A 22709-nucleotide genomic window follows, 5' to 3' on the forward strand; every position below is an offset into this window, starting at 1 on the left:
TTCAGAGTCAGTCTGTGTGCTAGTCTGTTTCTGCTATTTCCAACCTCCACCTTATGGAGAAGGACTGGCACGCAAGCTAACTGTACTGCACCACCTCAGTATTCCTGTGGTCAGAAAGACATAGATGCTCCTTCGTGCTGCTGTTGACATAAGCTTTCTCAAACAGAACAAACCCTATGGGTTGACTTTCAGATAAGGAAGCCAGCCGTATGATGCTTATATTGTGTATTATGAAGCTGTTCATACCCTACGCAGTAGGCCTTATGGTAAGTGTCAATAGGTTTCATAACACCTTGTCTAGGCAAGGTTTGATACTGGAGAACAATAGGGGAATGTCAGTTTTCTATTAATGTATTGTAAAGAAATACTGTAGTCTATGTCCCTAAATTAAGTCATAATTTCACAAGCTGAAATAAATGACTAACTGTAGTAGGGCTGGAGGCCCTAAAATTACAAAAATATAACTGGTGGCCTCTTCTTACCTCTAGTTTCCTATCCAGGAGAAACATCACCATCTAGTGGATATGGACTGTATGTGACCATTAGGGCACAAAACATTGAACTGAAGTAGTCTGGCCAAATCTGATGAATAGATGAATGAAAATCACACAAAACGGTTGAGGTAAAACAAAAAAGTCTGACGCTGTTATATTAAGTGTTTATTAGACAAAAACATGACTATTGTTGTACATGTACAATGTGTATAACAAAACAAACATGCATAACAAATACAAGAAATAAAAAGTAACTTCAAATACAATAATATAATTGAAATAAAATATGTCCCAACGCATCACTTCAAAGCTTGCAAGAGAGAAAACTCTTGGATATAAAATGTTTATTCTTCAAGGTGAGACATTCATTGGTCATAAATATCTGTTTAGAAAACATCTGACAATGCAGAAGCTGAAAACCACAATGGGGGATCCACAATGCTTTGCTTCTGTGGCCCCCGAAGTCAGTCCTGAAGGACCCCTATGTATGCAGGCTTTCATCTCCATCGCCCATTGGTCATAATTTGTATATAATCCAGTATGGTTTGAGATGAACCTGTACAGAGGGGTCCTTCAGATCCAGCTCTAATACATGCTGCCCTAGTTATGTCTCCCAGGTGATGTCATCTTTCTTTAGGCTAGTGCAGAGTCTCTGGGTCTCTCTGAGCAGCTGGAGGTTCTCCTCCTGACCCACCCCAGTTCTCTTACCCCCCCGTGAGGTGGTTTTAACTGGAGAGGGGGGCAAGGATCTCACCCCACTTCCCCCCTTAGCCCTGCCATCCTCACTTGTCGCCCGCCGACGAGGTTTCTGGGGGTTCTGTGTAAGTTTGTCCACCTGAGTGGGGAGAGGAAACACAGGGAGAGGTCATACAGTATTATTAGACATGTCAAAAAAAAAGTCCTTCCCCAGTAATCCTCCTCCCTACCCCTCCTGCAGAACATCCCCTCATTCCTCCCAACTCCATCTCTGCAGTATTATGTACGTACAGTCTGCTGGTGTTTGCGGAGCTTGGTGATCTGAGATCCCTTCTCCTCCATCCTCTTGACCAGCAGCTCTAGCTCCCTCTCCAGGTCCTCCCTGGTGTCCCGACGCCGCGTCTCATCCATTTGACAAACCAGCTCTTGGTGCTCACTGAATTACACAGACAGAAATATTAAACACTCTCAGTAATGTGTGTTTAATAATTAATGTTAACACACTATCAGCCCCCTCAAAATCAGTCACAAACCTGCATACACATTGTCCACAAACACACACACTCTTAGCTAGTGGTAGTACTCACAAGCTCATCTGTCCCAGTTCGTCCTGCAGTGCCAGCAGTAGCTCAGACAGAGAGCCCAGAGCAGGATCTGCCGGTCCAGGGGGAGAGGTGGAGGTGGATGGGGCCCTATGGAGGGCTCTCCTGGCCCCAGCGGAGCCAGACCTGCGCAGGGAACGCACCCGCTCACACAGGTGGGGCTGGTGGTGCTTCATCATGTGGAGGACACTCTGCATGTTAGCATGCACCGAGTGGCTGGGGCTTGTCGACTTAGAGAGTGACAGATAGGGAAAGATGTAGAGCTCAGTCAGAGGGATTCTCTCAACAAACCCAATAAATTATTGCAAAGTAAAATGCAGACGTACTGTTCCAGCTACGAAGGGCAGTTTATTTTTGGGGAAACATGGTGGTGCTGGGACCTCTTGCCGCACCAAACTCGTTTTCTGGAGAGGAAATGTTCAGACATTGTTATGTAGCACAAAATAAAGTTAATTGCAGTGCACGTCATTAAGTTCTGGTTATTGAATATAGTACCTTGAAGGCATTCTTGGACTTCTTCTTTGGTTTAACCTCATCCGGGACTGCAGGACACAGGCGGAGGTTGGTCTCCAGCTCCCTCTGCAGCTGTTAAAGGATGTTTGGGCTTGATAAAAGTGGAACCTTGTGTGTCCGATCATCGGTCATGATGAAAAAAGTAACGGTCCCTATACTTTCAATGTATTTTTCCGCAAAAGGCGGGTAACTGCTATCGCAAAATAAAATAAAGTTAAAACTGTTTAGCCTCCACTACACCACTGCTTGTGTATGTGTTATTACACTAACCTCATCTGCTTTCTCCTGCACAAGTTTCCGCTCGTGTTCCTCTTCCAGGAGTTTCTGTTCCAGCAGCTCAATTTTCCTCTGAGGACAACAGAGAAAAGATGAGATTAACTTTTGATTTACCATCACAGACTATGGTTAGTTACGCCTCATTCAACCAAAGCACCATTGGTTACCTCAGCCACAGACTGTGTCTTGGACAGTTTCAGACAGTCCCTCTCCAGTTTCTCCAGCTTCTCCAGCGGAGTGTGGGCATGCTTCTGCTTTTGAAGGGACAACTCCAATGGATAAACAGACACATGTTAATCTAGTCTGATGCAGCAAAAATAACATGCAACATGTCTGCCTAGATGATGAGGAACTGGTGAACAGAGGCCAGCAGATACACATTCAGTTATATCTATGGACAGCTGTGCTCTGGGTGTACGTAAATTCAGAGCGTTGTCAGATTGTCCATTCATAAATTCAGAGCGTTTTGCTCTCGGAGCGTTCAGAGCCACACTGGACGCTCTGGCCGAGGAGTAGGTTTGATCCGAGCAACGGCAGTCAAGCACCCAAGCTATCTGGCTTAATTTGGCTAGTTTGCTAGCCATTTCTAGACACAAATGAGAGAACAACACAGTCTGACCATTGTACTCACCCTAGCTAACACAGCTGGTTAGGCTGTTTTCATGTTATCTAGAGTGTTGGTGTCTGTAACTGTGATCCTGACAACAATTGAATTACGTTTTTTTTGCTGACATTGACTGACACCGGCCATACTCAGCAAGTGTTGCGCATTTGTAAAATTGATAAGTTATTCTGCACTCTGACACACTCATATGAAAGTGCTCTGAAATCAGAGTCGATAGCCAGAGTGAGTTTATGAACACACCCTTAGTGGCATGTACCTGTTTCTCAGTCAGAGTGTTCTTGTCCTTCTCTGCATTCTCCACCATCTTCCTCATGTAGTCCAGCTGCTTCTCAAGGAGCTGACAGCGAGCTTCCGCAGACTGAAGCGGAGTGACCCGCTCTTAACACAGACAAAAAACAGGAGTGAGAGATTAGACATAGTTCCTTATCACCATAAGCATCATTCTGAGTACAGAGCAACAAGAGGCACAGACATGGCAAATAGAAATCAAACCAGATGGACATCAGCAATAGATGGGAGAGGTTGAGGAAGAACAGGTGTAAAAACAAACAAAAGATAACTATTATAAAATAGACTGTGTCCATAAAATGTATATAGTATGTATAAGCTGTAAGTAGAGGCCTAAGTGTTGTTGTTCACTAGTTTACTCCAATTAGGGGAGGGGTGGTAGGGTTAGAAAGTAATAAAGGAATATATATGGGGGATTGGAAGTGATGCAGACAATTACATTGATGGAAAATACAATCTATCTACCCCCCTTAAAAAAAACTAAAAAAACAAACAAGAGGGACAGAGAGTGAGTTGCGGATATACAGTATATAGTCTCAAAGTCAAGTACCTTTCTTTCTGGAGCCATCTACTTCTGTAGTGTTGCATGGAGTGATGGAGCACTCATATCCATGGGCTGCCTGGGAGAACTGTTTGACGTTCTTCTCAGCCTGCTTCCTTTCCAGCTCCAGACGACGGATCTTCTCCTGGAGGGTCTTGAGAGCAGCAATGACTGCTACCGGGGAGAAAAACACCTACCGCTAGTAACCAAGCTACAACCATATGCATAATAGTTAGACCAAGGACCTAGAACAGCAGACAGTCCCAGAAGTAAAGGCATTTCATTGTCTACATTGTGCCTACCTTTGCTGCCAGCATCAGGCGTAGTCCGATACACCTGCGGAGTGATGTTCTGCAAGTTCATGACCGTCTTGGTAAGGGGTGCAGGGGCTTCCCAGACATATGAAGGAGGTGACAGCCTATCTGGAGGCTGGTAGTAGCTCCCTATGTAACTATTTTTGGAAGGGGAGTCCAGCAACTAGATAGAAAAGCAGCATGGTTGAATGACTTAGCAAAGACACCAGCATGAAGACCACCCACAAGAGTGCTAAACGTGCCCAGTCTTAGCAAGGTGGCAACGCAGCTGTTTTCAAAAAGACAAACAAACTGTCCTGGAAACACATCGAACGTTCCATTGTTCCTTTTAGCAAGCTAGTCTCAGTAGCTAGCGTGACAACCATGACCCAAACAAAGATAACCGGCTGCAAACAGCAGCACTTGCATCGCTAGCTAGCTAACGTTAGTTACGAGGAAGGATAGCTTGCCAGCTAGCTATGTGTTGACTAACTAACGTTAGCTAACACGAAGCATGTCTAGAGTTATTTTGCTAACTTAGCTATGAAATTGTCTCACCTGATCTTGATAAGCCTCCATATGTAATAGTAGAAAAAATACACTCGAAATAAAATACAAATATATGTATTATGTATTATGTATTACATGTATTATTTATCTGGTTCCGATTTGTTGACTTTGGATGGCTAAACTTCCAAACGATGACAGCAGGTAGTTTTTACAATTAACATTTCCCTCCTACACTCTTCCTTTTACCGCTCTCTGGTTCAGCCTGCGCAGTGGGTTCTCTGCGCACAGTTTATTCTAGGCACTATCCACTCAAAAGATTGTCTGTTACAACAGATGTAGGGATAAAATAATACTGTAATGGAGACCCAGTATAATATATTAATCAAATGCGCTTGGAACGGGAGCATAACTTAAATGTATGAATTTATCAGTCTAACAAGATTTAAAAGCCCCTCTGCCATGTGTTACAAAGTCTGAACCAATGATTCAATTGATTGAAGTGGCCCTCCAACCAAATTATGCAAAATATTTGGCCATGGAGAATATTAGTCGGAAAATTATATTTTCATACCATCAGAAAACTGTCAAAGCTGGGAGGCAGGCAGACTGTTTGCAGATGATGATGAGATGCAGATGAATGCGCAGATTTCTTCACATGCACACGTATGGGTTTTCAGAGCTTTGTGGTACGTTTATAAAGAAACGGAATAGCATGTGCCTGTCTGGCACTAGCCACCTGGTGACAGTCTTGAATGAGACAGCAGTTTGCCCACGTCTCACTGTGGTAATCTCCCCATCACAAACACCCTGGCTGGATGTTTAGTCCAAATTATGGCAAAAACCTCAAACGATGATGGCATTCTCTCCTTTACTCTTGTGAATGGCACTATATTTTCATATATAAAAATACACATTTCTATATTCAAAGAGTTGTAATGGTGGCACTGTTGCAAATAGTATTTAAATGTCTGTGTCACCTGAGGTTTTGAATTGCTTGTCTGTGTAAAAGTGGGGTATGTGTTCACTTCTAAAAATGTTGTTAACTTACATTTATGATAAACAAGGGGAAGGGGGGGGGGGCTCTGCGCAACAACAATCCCTATGTTTGCTGGGAAGTGTATTTTTTAATACCTGTTCATTCCCGTTTTTTATGTGGGTCCGATTGCTAAAATAATCAAACTCCCATGTTTCCCCTGTCGTGGTTATGGGCACGCCGTACACCATACCTATTGGTGAAGATCTGCATAGATCCTCCTTCTTTGTATTATGCAGTAGACCATTGGACATGAGTCTTTCCAATCAACTGTCAACTCAAGTTGCTGCTCTGTATAATGAAATCTGCCTCCGTATTTCAGTGCAGACTCAAGACGTCCTACGGCTGCAAGATCTGTGCAAAATAATGTGAATCAAGTAAGTATTTGTGAATGACATCCTTCGTTTGTAAAATGTACTGAAAAATTTGGGTATATAACTACCGTTATGCTATAGATATTTGTACAATATTTCTGTTTTGTAACCAACTAGCTACTGTTAAAAGGCTTAAAACAGAGAGGGCGAGAAAAGATTGAATGGGCATTTTGGCTAGCTAACCAAACCTGCCTTGTAAACCAGATACCACACATTTATAACTAGATAATGAGACTACAAAAACAAAGTGCAATGGATGTGGATACTGTCAGATCAGTGCCAAACATTTTGGAAGTACATAGGAAACATGTTTTTATTTTTGCATGTTGAACAACATTACTAGCTGCCAACGGACTGCAAAACGGCTAACTAGCGTTGTAGCTACAGCTAGCTTGTTGTTCTCAGCAGCAGTACTGTACAACTAGGCTTTCTTTGTTGGCAGTAACTTTCTGGTAAACAAACGACTGTCTTTCTCAGTGTTCTCCGTACAGGTTGGAAGGGAAGAAAAGTTGTCTGCATTGTCCATTGATACGCCCGCATGTTTTTTTTTGTCCGTTCCCTTTCACTGGTCACACACACACACACAGAAGCATCTTGGCAATGCATACAATGTCCTTTTTATCCAGTCAAAGTATTTTGTTTCTCATTTGCATTATCAATGTCAACTCTCTAGCTGCATTGTTGAAGTTAACTGACATTGTTTTAGAATTTTCATAAATATGTGTAGTTGTACGGTCTATTGAATGCATTTTGGGGATGCTAACGTAGGGTGTACATCAAATATTTTAGCGTCTGAGTATTTGACAGCAAACGGTTGGTATTTCATGCACTTCATATTATAGCCTGCCACGAGAAATCAAGAGAATCAGAATAAGATGGACATCCAGGATCAGGATGCCACAGCCAGATGGGAGGCTCTGGGCAGCCGTGACCCGAGATCCAGAGGCACAGCAATGGAGCACATCAGCCAGGAGGTGATGCGGAGAGTGGAGAGTATAGGGCCGATACCAGCCACCGTCCCCTCGCCTCTAGCTACTGCAGGGCACCCCACCAGCGACCTGAACGACATCCTGGCCCGTCTACTCATGCTGTCCAAGCGGTGCCCTTTCGATGACGTCAGAGAGCGATGTGTTTGGCTGCTGCAGAACGTTCAGGTAGGAGAACACGCATCGTGAGGTTGACAGATGTGGTGCTGTCTGATATTATACGGCAGTGGCTGTACCACTACCACAGAGTTTCTTATCCCAGAGGTGCAACATTGCGAGCAGGGCTGGTCCTTGCTGTTCAGCCACCCTAGGCAGGACCCCAAAAAATGCAGAACTAGAATAGCCCCAGTACGCTAAAAGACATATTTTCCAGTAGTTGAAGTTAGGTTCAATTTAGGTTCTGAATGAAAGTTGAAAATACATAATTTATAGATGCCTATGTTTTGGCTGAATCAAGGCTGGTCCAGACCGGACAAAATCTGAACCAAATTTAGACGTCTATGAATATCAACTACCCAACTTTGTCAGCAGGTATCGTGAGCCTATTTGTAATGTGTTTACACAGCGGGAAATGCAGAAGTATTATATTTTTTCCCGCAATGATCAGCTTGTGAAAAATTGACGGATACAAACTTGAAACCACTAATAATGACAATGGGGTGAAACTCCTCAGTTGTGACATTATTTTTATTTGACTGGGTGCCATTTAGGTTTGGCTATTTGATCAGTGAAACCTGCATGATGTAAAAAGTCTCATTACGTTGTCATACATTTGATCTCCACCCTGTGGGCTACAGAAAAGGCCACATACTCTTTCTACCATATCCTATATCTGCTACATGATTTCTATTAGATTGTATTTTTGACTGAATGTTGGTGGTGTGCCGCAGCGATGTGTAGAGTTACACAGAGTGGCGTGCTGGGAATGGACAAGCAAAATATTTGGTGCCCCTTTGAAAAAGTCGGCACTGCTTATCACAGGGCGGCATCAGTGCTCACCTAAAAAGACCATATGCAAGTGGGTGAAAGAAAATGTTTGTTGTTGGAGATGCGTCTTAGTCAGTTTAGCTCAGAAAATGCCGCCTAATCCTGCCTAATGAGTGGGCCGGCCATGATCGAAAGACTTCCTGGAATGCTTGCAAAACAGATCAAGCAGGCCGGGTTTTGGAGTATGAGAGTAGTGAGAAATTCTAACTTTTACAAATTTTGTCCAAATCTAAAGGCACAACCAAGATTGGAGCCATTGTCTTAAATAGTTGAATATGTTACTCCAACCTTGTGAAAGTTACAAACTGACACATTTGAATTTTTAGTCAAACAGCTTTATATTGAAGGAGTGCCTTTGTTTTGACGGCCTGCACATGCGCAGTTTGTCGCGAGACAACCGTCAAAGATGTTTATAACTAACCCAAGATAGACCACTGCCTGCCTCATGCCATCATGTAGCTAGGCCATTACAAGTGATCTCTTTTTGTTATTGTTGTCTGGTTATTAACCCCTGTGCGTGAATACCTCAGAACCCAATGGCTCATCATTGACCGGTATGAGGATGGGCTACAGTGTCAATGGATGGAGATTACTGTACGCTATTATAATGCAGAAGGCTCTCCTGGCTGTAACCGGATTAGAAACTGTATTATTGATGACTGAACACGGTACAAAACGATGTAACCGCAAGGCACCAAGGGAAAGTAATGATAAGCTAACCTCTGATCTTGACCCTGTCTGTCTCCTGTACATTTTTTGTTTAAAAATGACCCAAAGCTACAAACAAAACTGGGTCAGGGCATAGGGGAACTTTGCCTTGTTAATCATCCTAAGCGTGTCTGACTACATTAATATTGTAATGTGTTGCATGCATGGGGAAATGGGCTGAATACTGCACTTTATAGAATAGGCCGTAAATTATTATTCATTTAACCTGAGCTGGTGTACACAGCCTGTATCCTCTCCAGCTAAAAACATGATATGTATATAACAAACAAACAATTAGAAAAGCTCATGAGGATATGGCTCAGGATGTTATTCATAGAAAAAAACCCTGTTAGGTTCTGGGTATAATTCATGTTTGTGTGTAGAAGTGTATATCTGGATGATAGAGTGAGTAAAAGCACGAGGGACACAGCATATAGAAAGCGGCTTTGCGGTTTAGCAGTGCCGCCGAGGGTACGCACCACCGTCTGGTATTTCCAAATTATCTTAAGCTGCAATTGTTGAGGTCTTGCCAAAGGTTGCGTTTATTAGTCCTGCACGTCAGCGGCTCCCTTAGCCTCCCTGTGTTCTGGTCGCCCGTCCCCACACATATCCCCGTTTAAGATGGGGGGGCTTTTCTAATTCTGCTGATATAAGAGAGAGTCTTGGAGAGCACAGGGCAGGCAGGTCAGTCTAATCATACAGGCAGTCCCCTTCCAACAATAGTCTCAAATGTGAGGATTTCCTGCTTGGTGAGAAGAATGCTTCTATAATACCCCTGTACTTAATCCAGGGATTATATCAGTGATGTATAGTTTACATGCTCTCACAGTAAGGTACTGTAGGTTCTGAAGGGTATTTTTTAAATTTTATGTAGCATCCTTTCAAGAATGAAGTAGAATAAAGTATTGACACCTGAGAGATTAATGTGTTTGTAAATGTAGGTTGTGTTTTTATATAGAAATAGTCTAATTTACAGTGCATTTGGGAAGTATTAATTAAGACCCTTTGACTTTTTCCACATTTTGTTGTTACAGTTTTCTAAAACGGATTAAAAAATATTTGTCCTAATCAATCTACACACTCTCATAATAACAGCAATGTTTTTTTATTTATTTATGCAAATGTATTAAAAATAAACATAAATACTTTTATCTACATTGTTTTCAGTCCCTTTGCTTTGAGACTTGAAATTGAGCTCAGGTGCATCCGGTTTCCATTGATCATCCTTGAGATGTTTCTACAACTTGATTGGAGTTCACCTGTGGTAAATTCAATTGATTGGACATGATTTGCAAAGGCACACACCTGTCTTTATAAAGTATCACAGTTGATAGTGCATGTCAGATTGAAAAACAAGCCATGAGTTCGAAGGAATTGTCCGTAGAGCTCTGAGACAGGATTGTGTCGATGCACAGATCTGGGGAAGCCTACCAAAACATTTATACAGCATTGAAGGTCTCTAAAAACACAATGGCCTCCATCATTCTTAAATGGAAGAAGTTTGGAACCACCAAGACTCTTCCTAGAGCTGGACGCCCGGCCAAACTGAGGAATCGGAGGGAAAAGAGCATTTGTCAGGGACGTGGCCCTGAACTCGATGGTCACTCTGACAGAGCTCCAGAGTTCCTCTGTGGAGATGGGAGAGCATTCCAGAAGGACAGCCATCTCTGCAGCACTCCACCAATCAGGCCTAGGCCTTTATGGTAGAGTGGCCAGACTGAAGCCACTCCTCAATAAAAGGCACATGACGGCCCATTTGGAGTTTCCCAAAAGGCACCTAAAGACTCTCAGACCATGATAAACAAGATTCTCTGGTCTGATGAAACCAAGACTGAACCCATTGGCCTGAATGCCAAGCGTCACGTCTGGAGGAAATGTGGCACCATCTCTACAGTGAAGCATGGTGTTGGCAGCATCATGCTGTGGGGATGTTTTTCAGGGACTGGGAGACTAGTCAGGATCGAGGGAAAGATGAACGGAGGGCTGAGGACCTCTGGCTATGGTGAAGGTTCACTTTCCAACAGAACAACAACCATTTAAGCACACAGCCAAGACAACGCAGGAGTGGCTTCGGGACAAGTCTCAATGTCATTGAGTGGCCTGGACTTGAACCCGATCGAACATCTCTGGAGAGACTTAAAAATAGCTGTGCAGCGATGCTCCCCATCCAGCCTGACTGAGCTAGAGAGGATCTGCAGAGAAGAATGGGAGAAACTCCCCAAATACAGGTGTGCCAAGCTTCTAGCGTCATACCCAAGAAGACTTGATGGTGGAATGCTGCCAAAGATGCTTCAACAAATGGGTCTAAATACTTTAGAAAATGTTAGCAAATATATTTACTTAACAGTTTCTGTTTTGTCATAGGGTAGTGTGTGTGTGTTTTGTGTAGATCCATTTTAGAATAAGGCTGTAACGTTACAAAATGTGGAAAATGTCAACGGGTCTGAATACATTCCAAATGCACTGTGTATGCAGCCTAACATACTATCTGCCAGTTGCAGAATTGCCTTCGACCTAAAACAAGCAGCTGTCATGTGCTATGTTTTCCAAGGAGGCAGCCTTTGTGAATTTGTAGGACAGCGTGTTGACAGTTGCAGGGAAGGGAGCGGTCTGTGGTTTTTCTGGTGTTGTGTTCCTCCAGTACTGGAGACTGCTGGGGGTGAAGGGTTAGGAGAGCATGTTGCGGGGGAGTAGGGGTGGGCAGGAGGGTCGAGTTCTCACAAGCTGGCTCTGTATAAGGGGTTCAGAGAGGTCAACACTTGGAGGTCAGAACAGCTTACCCAGGCAGTTCAGTAGACATGGTCAACGTAAGCAACATTGGTCAGAAGGTCACGCTGGTCTTGTTAAAGCGTTGTGCTTTCATTGGTGGTTGAGTCAATGCATGTAGGAGCACAGCTTCTTTACACACACAGAGAGAAAATACAAAGTCTATGAAAGGCACGGTTAGACTGATCAGCTCAGTGTGGTCACTGTGTTCCTTAGTCTAAGAACTGCATTTCATCCACTATCTACATTTGAGTTATTTAGCAGATGCTCTTATCCAGAGCGACTTACAGTAGTGAGAGCATACATTTGAATACTTTTCTTATTGTTAGACAACAGACGCTGTGCGGGGTCTCGGAGTTATGCTATGAAGCATTTGTTACCCGCTAACCCCCAACCTGAAATAGCATTGCACATTTTGGGGAATATTCAGAGGTGGAAACTTTCCGTGGGAATTAAGGTGAATATATGCAAATTAATATGAATACCATGTAGATGTTTTTGCATTGGATATATTTACCATATCATATGGAGACAAAAACCTTTTACCTCATCATAAGTAGACATAATTGCAAATTATTAAATCCTTCCAATAGAAAAAAACAAACAATTTAGTTACGAATTGAACTTTAATTCAATGAGTTGAGTCGTCACATGGGATGATTTCGCTGAACAACAAAAGAAAGGGAATATTGAACCCCCATCGCATCTGACAAAAGTCCCTCTACTTCTTTTCAAGAGTTTGCTTGTTGTGAGCTCTGAGGGAACTTTATGCACTTGGCCAGATGATTCTGCATCTTTGTTGCATTTTTCACTTATGATTTGGCACAGTATTTGCAAATGTACACAGCTTTTCCTTCTACGTTAGCTGCAGTGAAATATCTCCACACATTAGATAGTGCCTGTGGCATTTTCCTGTAAAGATTTTTTTTTATATATATAAAAATAAATAAAAAATACAATTCCATTTACAGATAAGTAGTTAAGCAGTTAGATTAAACAACTCCTTTGTAAGGTATTTTTTTTAAAAAATGAAACATGCATGGAAACAGGTGAATTAACACTCCTCAGTTAGCAGGCTCAAGCAAGCTAAAACTCACATGATAGCAAAAACTAACTAGCAGAAATTGTTAACAAGTTAGAAATGATTTAAACACACTGCTGTAGGCCACTATTTACTAGTTAACAAAAAAATCATGTGTCTCATATTAAATATATTCACCCCACCCAGTATTGTAATCAAAACTGACCAGACAGCATGTAGTCCTTGGCTCAGACAGTGTAGTAGTGTGGGCTCAATATCATCTCATTCGTGTGCAAGATCTTGAGAATCAGCTGTACATGTGATGGAAGAGTGCACTGTGCGTGCAGAGGTTTGCAATTCTATTGAATTAGGGATAGTTGAACCAAAATATGTCACAAGATCTAGAATTGCCTTGTGTATCCCACAAAAAAGGTTCACTGTTATAAGCTAACTTTTTTTTGATGACTTAAACCCGGGAATTTGCAGAATTTTACTTCCCAAGAAAAATTTCTGGAAATTTACCGGAAAGTTTCCGACCCTTTGCAACCCTAACCTGACTGAGAAACAACTACAGAAAGACCGATTTGTTCCTATTTTACCATGTTCCTGGTATCTGCTTGAGCTTCTTAACAAACAGCTGGTACACATTTTGGATTTGATTTAAAAAAAGCCAGACTTGTTGACACAAGGTTGTAAAAATGACACTAATTCACAGTATCCTGTCCTCTGTCCCACCATGCTAGTAGGAAAAGCCTTGCCAGTGTTTTAACCGATGCCTTCTAGGCAATAGCACAGGTTGTTGCCAGTTAAGGGAGGAAGTGTCAGCTGTGATGCGTAACATTTTTTTTTTACACATTATTTAGACAATTATGTTTCTTTAGCATGGCTCAGCAGCCGTGGTAATAAACACAAACCTGTGATTAATTAATGATATGGCCTGGCCTCGTCTGCTGTGCTCCATCTGGCGTCCCTCCACCCAGGAATAGAACCACAGTCAGGCGCTCAGGCAGTCAGGCCCGGCCTCTCTCCTTTCACATGAAAGGCCAAGGAGGCCCTACAGGCAGAAGACGATTACAACTTGTTTCCCCTTTTGTTCTTGTTTTTCCTTTTTAAAGGTTAGTGGATTTTTAGGCTGATGCATTGTCTTTTTGTGTGCTTTGAAAAGGGGGTAGGGGGAAGCTACTGCTATATTTGACTGTTGCCTGATGAGTTTTGTTTGGCATGACATGGTGAGATTATTTCAGAGAATTGTTATGTGTTTTTAGTGTACCGTCATGGTGGTAGGACGTTCTCTCGTGTGTGTGTCATCCTGTATTTGCTTACTGTATCAATAGAGAGAAATGGAGAGAAAAGAGAAGCCGGTGGTCTGGGACTCCCGCAGGTTTCTATACTAACTTTTTATACTGGTGCTACTAGCTTTTTATGCTGGTGGGACTGGTGCTACTAGCTTTTTATGCTGGTGGGACTGGTGCTACTAGCTTTTTATGCTGGTGGGACTGGTGCTACTAGCTTTTTATGCTGGTGGGACTGGTGCTACTAGCTTTTTATGCTGGTGGGACTGGTGCTACTAGCTTTTTCAGTTGACAGCATCTTCACATGATTTGGTCGCATCAATTTTTCTCCTCTGTGCGACGATAATGACCTGACCTACACGGAGTGTACAAAACATTAGGAACACCTGCTCTTTCTGTAACAGACTCGCTAGGTGAATCCAGGTGAAAACTATAGGCGCTTATTGATGTGTAGATGAAGGGACTGCTTAAAGAAGGTTTTTTTTTTAGCGTTGAGACATGGATTGTGTATGTGTGCCATTCAGAGGGTGAATGGGTAAGACAAAAGATTTAAGTGCCTTTTGAATGGGGTATGGTGTGTCAAGAACTGCAACACTGCTGGGTTTTTCATGCTAAACAGTTTCCTGTGTGTATCAAGAATGGTCCGCCACCCAAAAGACATCCTGCCAACTTGAAACAACTGTGGGAAGTATTGGAGTCAATATAGGCCAGCATCCCTATGGAATGCTTTCTCCACCTTGTAGAGTCCCTGCCCTGACGAACTGAGGCTGTTCTAAAGGCAAAAGGGGGTGCAACGCAATATTAAATTAGTATTCCCTTGTCGGGCTTGACATTCAGATACATTTGTCACAGGCCTGAATGAAAAGAATACTGGCCCGGGATGCTCGCATCATTTTATGTTATATTTACTTTGTGGGCTGAGCAAGTAGCTTATAGCCTATAATGACCTTTCCTTCAAACACACACAATTACATTTTAACTTGACAATATCATATTTACATTGACTCTTTGTAGGAAAAATAAAACCTAAAAAGGCGTGTTATTGTTAGTGATTTTTGAACAGTCACTCTGTAGTTGTAGGGCCCTATAAAATCAGTTTGATCTTTTGGTAAATTCAATTTGGACTAGTTTTCCTAGTTTTGGTTGTTGTCAGGTTTTCACTCTCAAAATCGCACGTCTGGCAACAATAAATAAAATAAAGGTGCAGGGTGTAGTTACCCTTTTAAATCAATTGTCCACCTAGCAAGAGACAGTTGTTTGGCTAGCTTTGTGTTTGTACTGTAGGTTTTATAGCTAGTCTCATGCTATTTTGTACATTTTTGTCAAGAGGCTGAGAGAAAATGTTGCAGTTTAAAGGTAATTTCCTTTAATTAAAAAAAAAGAATGACATGTTGATATGCTATCTGGGGGGCCCGACCTCCAGGGGGCTGTGGGGGTGTGCTATGCCAGTGGCTACCATATACAGTGTAGGCGACATGTGAGTTTGATGAACAAATGCCCCGCGATTGATACATCATTCTGATATCATTCTGCCAGGTAGCCCTATTTTGCAGTCAACATTTAATTGGGAAAATTTTTGGGGAAAGCCTTTAGAAATTATAATTCAATCGTGCATGATGACTGAAATGCGCATCGTGAAGATTTAACCAAGACTTCGGACTAAACTTTTTGAATACCTGGTTTCGTACCCATCACTGTTTGAGTAAATCTTGTTAATGAAACGTTTAACATTGTGAACCCAAAACTAACTTGACCGGCTACATTAAAAGTTGTGGTCGCTCTGCCAAGTCAAAGGGTCACAAATGCAAGTGTTCTGGTCGCAGTTCTGAGCCCTGTCCTGGATTATGGGAGATTGACCTTGTTTTTGAGCAGACAAATTGCATGGTGGGGGGAGAGAAAGCGAGAGGCTGCAGGCAGCAGCGACCTTTGGCACACTAATCACACAGAGATGCTCTCTCCCTTTCCCCGTTTCTCTGTATGTAGAATGGGGTAGAGATATCTAAAACCCTGTATTTACAGCTGGCTGCCTGCTGGGCCTGCCTTGTAGCGGTACTGAGGGGGTTGGGCTGCCTGGTAGCGGGACTGAGGGGGTTGGGCTGCCTGGTAGCGGGACTGAGGGGGTTGGGCTGCCTGGTAGCGGGACTGAGGGGGTTGGGCTGCCTGGTAGCGGGACTGAGGGGGTTGGGCTGCCTGGGAGCTGGAATGCTTGGCCTGTGGGAGATGGGGCTGTTTCTCAGGAAGCCAGACCAGTAGACTAAGCGGGTTGTCATCAGATCATCTGGCAGATGTACTGACAGATGTAGGCTGCTGTACCTGCATGTAGAAAGCTTTTTTTTGTATGCTGAAATGTGTTCACATTTCATGTTAATTAACCATAATCTAATAAGTGGGTTTTTCACATCCAATGCTCCTGTCTCCATGCCTTGATCTATATTCTGAACGTGTGTAACCATAGCAATGTCATCAAAAGGGCACCGCCACACACACAAAATCCAACCACCGAAGACCTACCCCCTTCCTGAGTCCCACAATGCATCCCACCTTTGCTGTGCCAGTGCAGACTACGGAGAGGGTAAGAGTGGAGGTAGAGAGAGGGGCATGAGAATGGGGGAGGGGGGGGTGTGCTAAGTGTGGAACTAGGTCATTAAGCCAATGGGATTGACTGAAAATAATAAACGCTCTTCTTATCCACTACATACCAGCACAGTTTACTATAATATTAAAGACCTGAGTATATGTATTTCTGATTGCTGGACTGTTTTGTGTTCTCCTTCTCTATTCTTCTCTTAATGGTTAGCCATAGTGCTTTTAATACTGGCGTGGGGGGAGGGAGGCTGAGGTGGGTGAATGGGGTGTTACAGAGAGCGGGCAGTCACCATGGCACCAGTGGTATGAGGGACATGATAGGGTGGCCAGTTGGCACTGTTACCAAGAGGCTGGCCTGGGCTTATTTCTGGCAGAAGAGTGGGGGATAGAAAGAGGAAGAATTAAAAGGAGAGAGCAAAATAAGAGAATGTATAAATAAAGGAGAGCGAGAAAAGGGATAGAGAAGGGTTAACAGCACTGAACTAAATGTCTCTGTATTCAGTCAACTACCTCCAGTGGAAAACTACCAGAACCCCACAACTGCAGTGCAGTGCACACCCCTCTCTCACCCACACACAGAGAAAGTGATGAAAGGGGAATGAGAGAGAGATCGAGGGATACAGAAAGGCATGGAGAAAGAGACACACACCCTCCCACCATCCTGCAGAATAAAATTGTAGTCATTGCAGCAAGGGTACACACATCTAACCACACTGCAGTGTTTTTAGTCCCATGCTGTTTGACAAAGATCAGATTGCAGCCCACCTGTTGTCGATTTAATTTGATTGAATGCATGAATGAACAATTGTAGGATCTTAGGAGCAAACATCCCCTGTGTGTCTCTTTCTCTCTCCTCTCTCTGGGTATGTGTACGGTATCTTTGTCTATCTTGTAAGACATGCATGCTTGAGAGGCATCGAAGGATCAGGTGGCAAAGCATGAATAGGTCAATGGCTGGTCTCCAGACCCCATGCTGATGTAGGCTGTATTGGTTAACAACTCCAATGCACCATGGATTTAAAATAAAAATAGATTTCCACTTTCTTTTTACTGGATTTCAAACTCCACATTGTATTCTTTAGACATAACCAAACCATTATAATATTTAGGCTTACACCACTACAATAATGTGTAGCATAGTATATCTGTGCACTAGAGGGCGCCAGACATCCACTCTTCACCCCCATGCTCTGGCAAGACCTGGAATTTTCCATGCACTGAACTGAATGCAAGCAATGCCTGTTTTAATTTTTAAAATTAAAAAAATACAATAATTCTCCTTACTGCCCTGGCCAAGGAACAAACATCCCCTGTGTCTTTCTCTCTCATCTTCTCCTCTCTTCTATCTCTGGGTATGTGTACGGTATCTTTGTCTATCTTGTAAGACATGCATGCTTGAGAGGCATCGAAGGATCAGGTGGCAAAGCATGAATAGGTCAATGGCTGGTCTCCAGACCCCATGCTGATGTAGGCTGTATTGGTTAACAACTCCAAGGCCTCTGACTGGGATTTAGCCTAGTTCTTGTTCAGGAGTCAGGAGCTGATGGGCTTGGTGTGTTGATTACATCCCTGCATATATTGGTTGGTCTGAAGCTTGATAGTAAATCTGGTGCCTGGTTTATTATTTAGGGCCTAGGCTGGGTGTTATTTGATGATCTCTTATTTTACGCCCTTATGTAGGTCTAGTTCAAGTATGCACACAGTGAGGGTGCCAGGTGTGCTTTAGGGGTCCTGGTTTTGTGGTAACTCTGCCAGGTAACTCTGCCACTAAAATGTTTTGCTCATATTACCTTCTTTCTACCTTCCAAAAATACCTCATATTTTGTGATAACCAAAGGGTCCTCTCCTTCAGTGTTGAACTAAGCATGTAACTGTGTTGACAGTCATTGATGTACAAGTCATTTTTCATTCCGCACAACCCTAGGGAAATTAGTAGCCTAGTCAAACTGCGCACTGTGCCCAGCTTCTCACGCTGACCAACGCCAGGTAGGCAGCCTGTTCCTGATCTTGCACATCTGCACGGCACCTTCAGCATTCAAATGCTAAAATGGCCTGCGCAATATTAGGCTTTATTTGTTGAGTGACAACCTATGTCATTTGCTAGGTGGTTCTTCTCTGTGTGCTGTTGAAAATGATGTTTTAGCGGAATAAATGTAACCTACTGGAGACAACTCCCATCTGGCTTTACCTGCTGAACAGGGCTTACAATAGATTGTATCCTGATTGTTCAGGTTTACCATCAACAGTTGATAGTTTTGCTTTAAACGTCAGTGTATATGGTCATTTTTCGATATACAGGGTGAAGTTGATCATTTAATAATGAGGAATCCCGTTTGTGCGGCACACTGCAAGCCCAAAGCGAGAGGAGAAAAGAAGCCAACTAATCTTCAGAAAGGTCATAGCCATTTGATTGGGAGTGAAATCCAAAATTGTGCTATATTTTCATTGGCTATGTTGGAACTCATTTGTAAACTATAACTATTGATGCATTACTAACTCAAACACTTAACCTGCAAAAAGTTAATTAGTGGATGATGGTGATTTCAGAATCAAAGTGGGGGACTAAAAACAGGCTACATTGTCCGTAATCTGATAGTGGTAGATATCTAATCTGGTAGTGGGGTGGTAGATGTCTAGTCTCCCTTATGGCTCTAATCTGATAGTGGTAGTGGGGTGGTAGATGTCTAATCTCCCTTATGGCTCAGATCAGGTGCCTACATAGTATACATCATTTGCACACACACAGCTCAGATCAGGTGCCTAGGCCCAGCTAGTAGGACATCATTTGAGGCACACAGCTCAGAGAGGCCCAGCTCGGAGAGGCCCAGCTCGAGAGGCCCAGCTCAGAGAGGCCCAGCTCGGAGAGGCCCAGAGGAGGCCCAGCTCAGAGGCCCAGCCCAGCTCGGAGAGGCCCAGGACCAGCTCAGAGAGGACCAGCTCAGAGAGGCCCAGCTCATGAGCTCCATCTTCAGCAGATTTTAATTTAGAATGGAAAATAAATGTGTGTTTGCAACAAATGTTAGTGCATCGAATCGTATAGCACTGAATCACATCGATTCGTTCTCTAATCAAACCGAATCTCACTGGATCGTTTCAAACTAAAACGTATATCGGAGCCCATGCCAAGAGTGTGCAAAGCTGTCAGCAAGGCGGCTACTTGGAAGAATCTCAAATATAAAATCTTGAATGAGTAGGTGTTCTAAAACTTTTGACTGGTAGTGTACAGAGGGCTGGTTTCCCAGAATCTTCTTAGTTCAATACTAGGCTTAATCTGTGACTGGGAAACGGCCCTGTGTGTGTGTGTGTGTGTGAGAAGGGGAGAACTACTCATTCAGACAATACGACTTGCTAAATTTCAAGTTCACGGTCTCTTAGATTGATCCTTGTGTTTGTCTACTGTCTAAGGCTTGGTCTATAAGCCCTTGAAGGGATTGTACTCTGCACAATGACGTGCTCTCACCTTTCTGTAGGCCTAAGCCTTGAAACACTGTAAAGACTTTGCCTTAATATGGATGTTGTTGTTCAGTATTTTTCCTCCAGTCTTTCTCAGTATTTGTTGTGGGAGTGGAGCGTGGGACATCTGACACTGTACCAAAATGGTCAGTGCTATCCTTGATCCTTGGGACCTCCCTACCCTACACTAGACTGGGTGGTGGCACACGTGAGTGTTGTCTCTTTATGACATCTGCCCAAGTAGACAGAACCCACACGTGTTTCTTTTTGAAAGAGGAAATATGAGTGTTCCTCTTTTCTAAAGTCAGCGGTTATTAAAAATGTGAAGATGAGGGGGGATTACGGAAACCACATCTCAGCGGTATGAAACACGTGTGCATGTATTTGAGGATCTGTTGATTGCCTATTCTTCCACATCCACTCATGGTCGTTGTTTATTTTGTGTGTGTGTGTGTGTGTGTGTGTGAACCACTAGTGCTGATGTCCTAGCAGTAGGTGGTCAGTTTTAAACATAGCAGAAAGTCTGACTCGGGTCTCTATCCCTCATTCTAACTGATGATGATGATGATGAACCGGACAGCCATTACTGAGGTAACATAACGTCCTGTTCATCATGTTCTTTCTCCCTCTGTGTTTGAGTCCCGGGTCCCTCACAACACGACACGCCCTCGGCTCCACCAGTCAACCACTCAAATAATGCACAGATTACCTCACACCACTGTCGGCACGACGACTGACCTACTCTTAGCTACAGTACATACTGTTACTGCACAGTCATCAGGATAGCATGTCTTATCATTTTTGTCTGAGAGAGGGAGACCGGTAGTTATCTAGAGAACATTGTGTGAATACACAGGTTTTAAAGTCTTAGGAGGTGGTTAAACAGGGTTTCATCTTAAACCAAACCCTCTTTGTCCTATCCTAACCATGACCCCTTGCCACACTAGAGAAATCCCTTCAGTTTGTCTTATTATTTGTCCACAGATGGCCTGGATTTTAGCTGAGCTGGTAGAGGTGGTGGACGTGTAGAATTTGTGACACCACCACTGATCATGATTGATGTTACATCAAGCGCTTGAAAGTACAGACTAGTGTAGTGAGTTTCCCCATGGATAGTCTACAGTTTGTATGGATCAGCCCTATATCCTACAATTGATGACAAGTTCAGGAATGGAATATGACGGGCATCCATCCTCAAAGAAGACGAGAGAGACTGCATCCAACCCACGTCATCATGGATTGATTAGGTGGTGCTGGTTCTAATGCTGAGGTGGTGAACAGTGGAGCTTTGTAAGAGCTTTATAGTGGGTGTGAAGGCTTACTGCGGGCTTATGTAACTGGTGTTCACAACAGAGCATCAGAACCCGGGTTCAAAATTCCATTTCAGATCTCGGAGGACAAAGTTTACATTAGGCTGAAAATGTTTGGAAACAATGCTGTTTGTCGTGTAATGATGGCACAGGGAGAGGACAAGGAGGAGCATGGAGGCCGACGAGAGGAAAGCACAGGGAGAGGAGAGAAGGAGGAGCATGGAAACAGGGAGAGGAGGAGAGGACAAGGAGGAGCATGGAGGCCGACGAGAGGAAAGCATGGAGGCAAGGAGGAGCATGGAGGCCGACGAGAGGAAAGAGGGGAAAGCATGGACAGGGAGAGGGGAGAGAAGGAGGAGCATGGAGGCCGACAGGGAGAGGAAAGCACAGGGAGAGGAGAGAAGGAGGAGCATGGAGGCCCGAGAGGAAAGACGAGAGGAATGGAGCACAGGGAGAGGGAGAGAAGGAGGAGCATGGAGGCCGACGAGAGGAAAGCACAGGGAGAGGAGAGAAGGAGGAGCATGGAGGCCAGGGAGAGGAGAGAAGGAGGAGCATGGAGGCCGACGAGAGGAAAGCACAGGGAGAGGAGAGAGGAGGATGGAGCATGGAGGCACAGGGAGAGGAGAGAAGGAGGAGCATGGAGGCCGAGAGGAAAGCACAGGGAGAGCACAGGGAGAGGACAAGGAGGAGCATGGAGGCCGAGAGGAAAGACAGGGAGAGAGGAAAGCACAGGGAGAGGAGAGAAGGAGGAGCATGGAGGCCGACGAGAGGAAAGCACATGGAGAGGAGAGAAGGAGGAGCATGGAGGCCGACGAGAGGAAAGCACATGGAGAGGAGGAGGAGGAGCATGGAGGCCGACGAGAGGAAAGCACAGGGAGAGGAGGAGGAGGAGCATGGAGGCCGATGGAGGCCGACGAGAGGAAAGCACAGGGAGAGGAGAGAAGGAGGAGCATGGAGCCACGAGAGGGAGGGAGAGGAGAGAGGAAAGCAGAGGGAGAGGGACATGGAGAGGAGGAGGAGCATGGAGGCCGACATGGAGGCCGACGAGGGAAAGCACAGGGAGAGGAGGAGAGGAAAGCACAGGGAGAGGACGAGGAGGAGCATGGAGGCCGACGAGAGGAAAGCAGAGGGAGAGGGGCAAGTGAGATACAGACAGCAAAAGAGGAAGTGGAATGAAAAGTTAAGAGGATATAACCGAGTAGAGGGAGGGAAATAAAAAATCTAGTCGGGCAGAAAGATCTCGGGAGAGGCACAGAAAAGAAGATGAAAGGAGAGGGAGGAAAATAGTTTCTGATGATTGCTCGGACAGGGCAGGCTGAGACCTATAGAGAGAAGGAAAAACAACTTTTCCTGCT

General features: G+C 43.9%; 2 protein-coding genes across 5 annotated transcripts in view; one reads left to right on the forward strand and one right to left on the reverse strand.

Moving 5' to 3' along the window:
* Positions 1-644: 644 nt before the first annotated feature.
* On the reverse strand, positions 645-5640 carry cep57l1 (centrosomal protein 57, like 1). Of its 4 annotated transcripts, none has more exons than XM_024378310.2 (11): positions 5410-5640; positions 4338-4512; positions 4045-4209; positions 3463-3584; positions 2749-2850; positions 2576-2653; positions 2288-2377; positions 2119-2196; positions 1778-2022; positions 1482-1626; positions 645-1329 (listed from the first exon to the last, which is right to left on the reverse strand). In XM_024378310.2, the coding sequence occupies exons 1-11, from the start codon at positions 5410-5412 to the stop codon at positions 1099-1101; spliced, it is 1434 nt and encodes a 477-aa protein (XP_024234078.1). In that variant the 5' UTR covers positions 5413-5640; the 3' UTR covers positions 645-1098. The 4 variants fall into 4 exon arrangements, with proteins under 4 accessions (XP_024234078.1, XP_024234077.1, XP_024234076.1 ...); XM_024378309.2 differs by lacking the exon at positions 5410-5640 and adding an exon at positions 4887-5130 and having other exon boundaries at positions 4045-4206; XM_024378308.2 differs by lacking the exon at positions 5410-5640 and adding an exon at positions 4887-5128.
* Positions 5641-6129: 489 nt separating this feature from the next.
* The window catches only part of sesn1 (sestrin 1), a 69927-nt gene continuing 53347 nt past the window's right edge, over positions 6130-22709 (forward strand). Inside the window, exons 1-2 of the mRNA XM_024378306.2 lie at positions 6130-6248; positions 7088-7399. Of these exons, the coding sequence (XP_024234074.2) occupies positions 7121-7399 (279 nt within the window). The 5' untranslated portion in view covers positions 6130-6248; positions 7088-7120. The remainder of the gene's footprint in view (positions 6249-7087; positions 7400-22709) is intronic.

The sequence above is a fragment of the Oncorhynchus tshawytscha genome, linkage group LG18, assembly GCF_018296145.1.
Source record: "Oncorhynchus tshawytscha isolate Ot180627B linkage group LG18, Otsh_v2.0, whole genome shotgun sequence".
In the NCBI taxonomy this organism is placed as follows: Eukaryota; Metazoa; Chordata; class Actinopteri; order Salmoniformes; family Salmonidae; genus Oncorhynchus; species Oncorhynchus tshawytscha.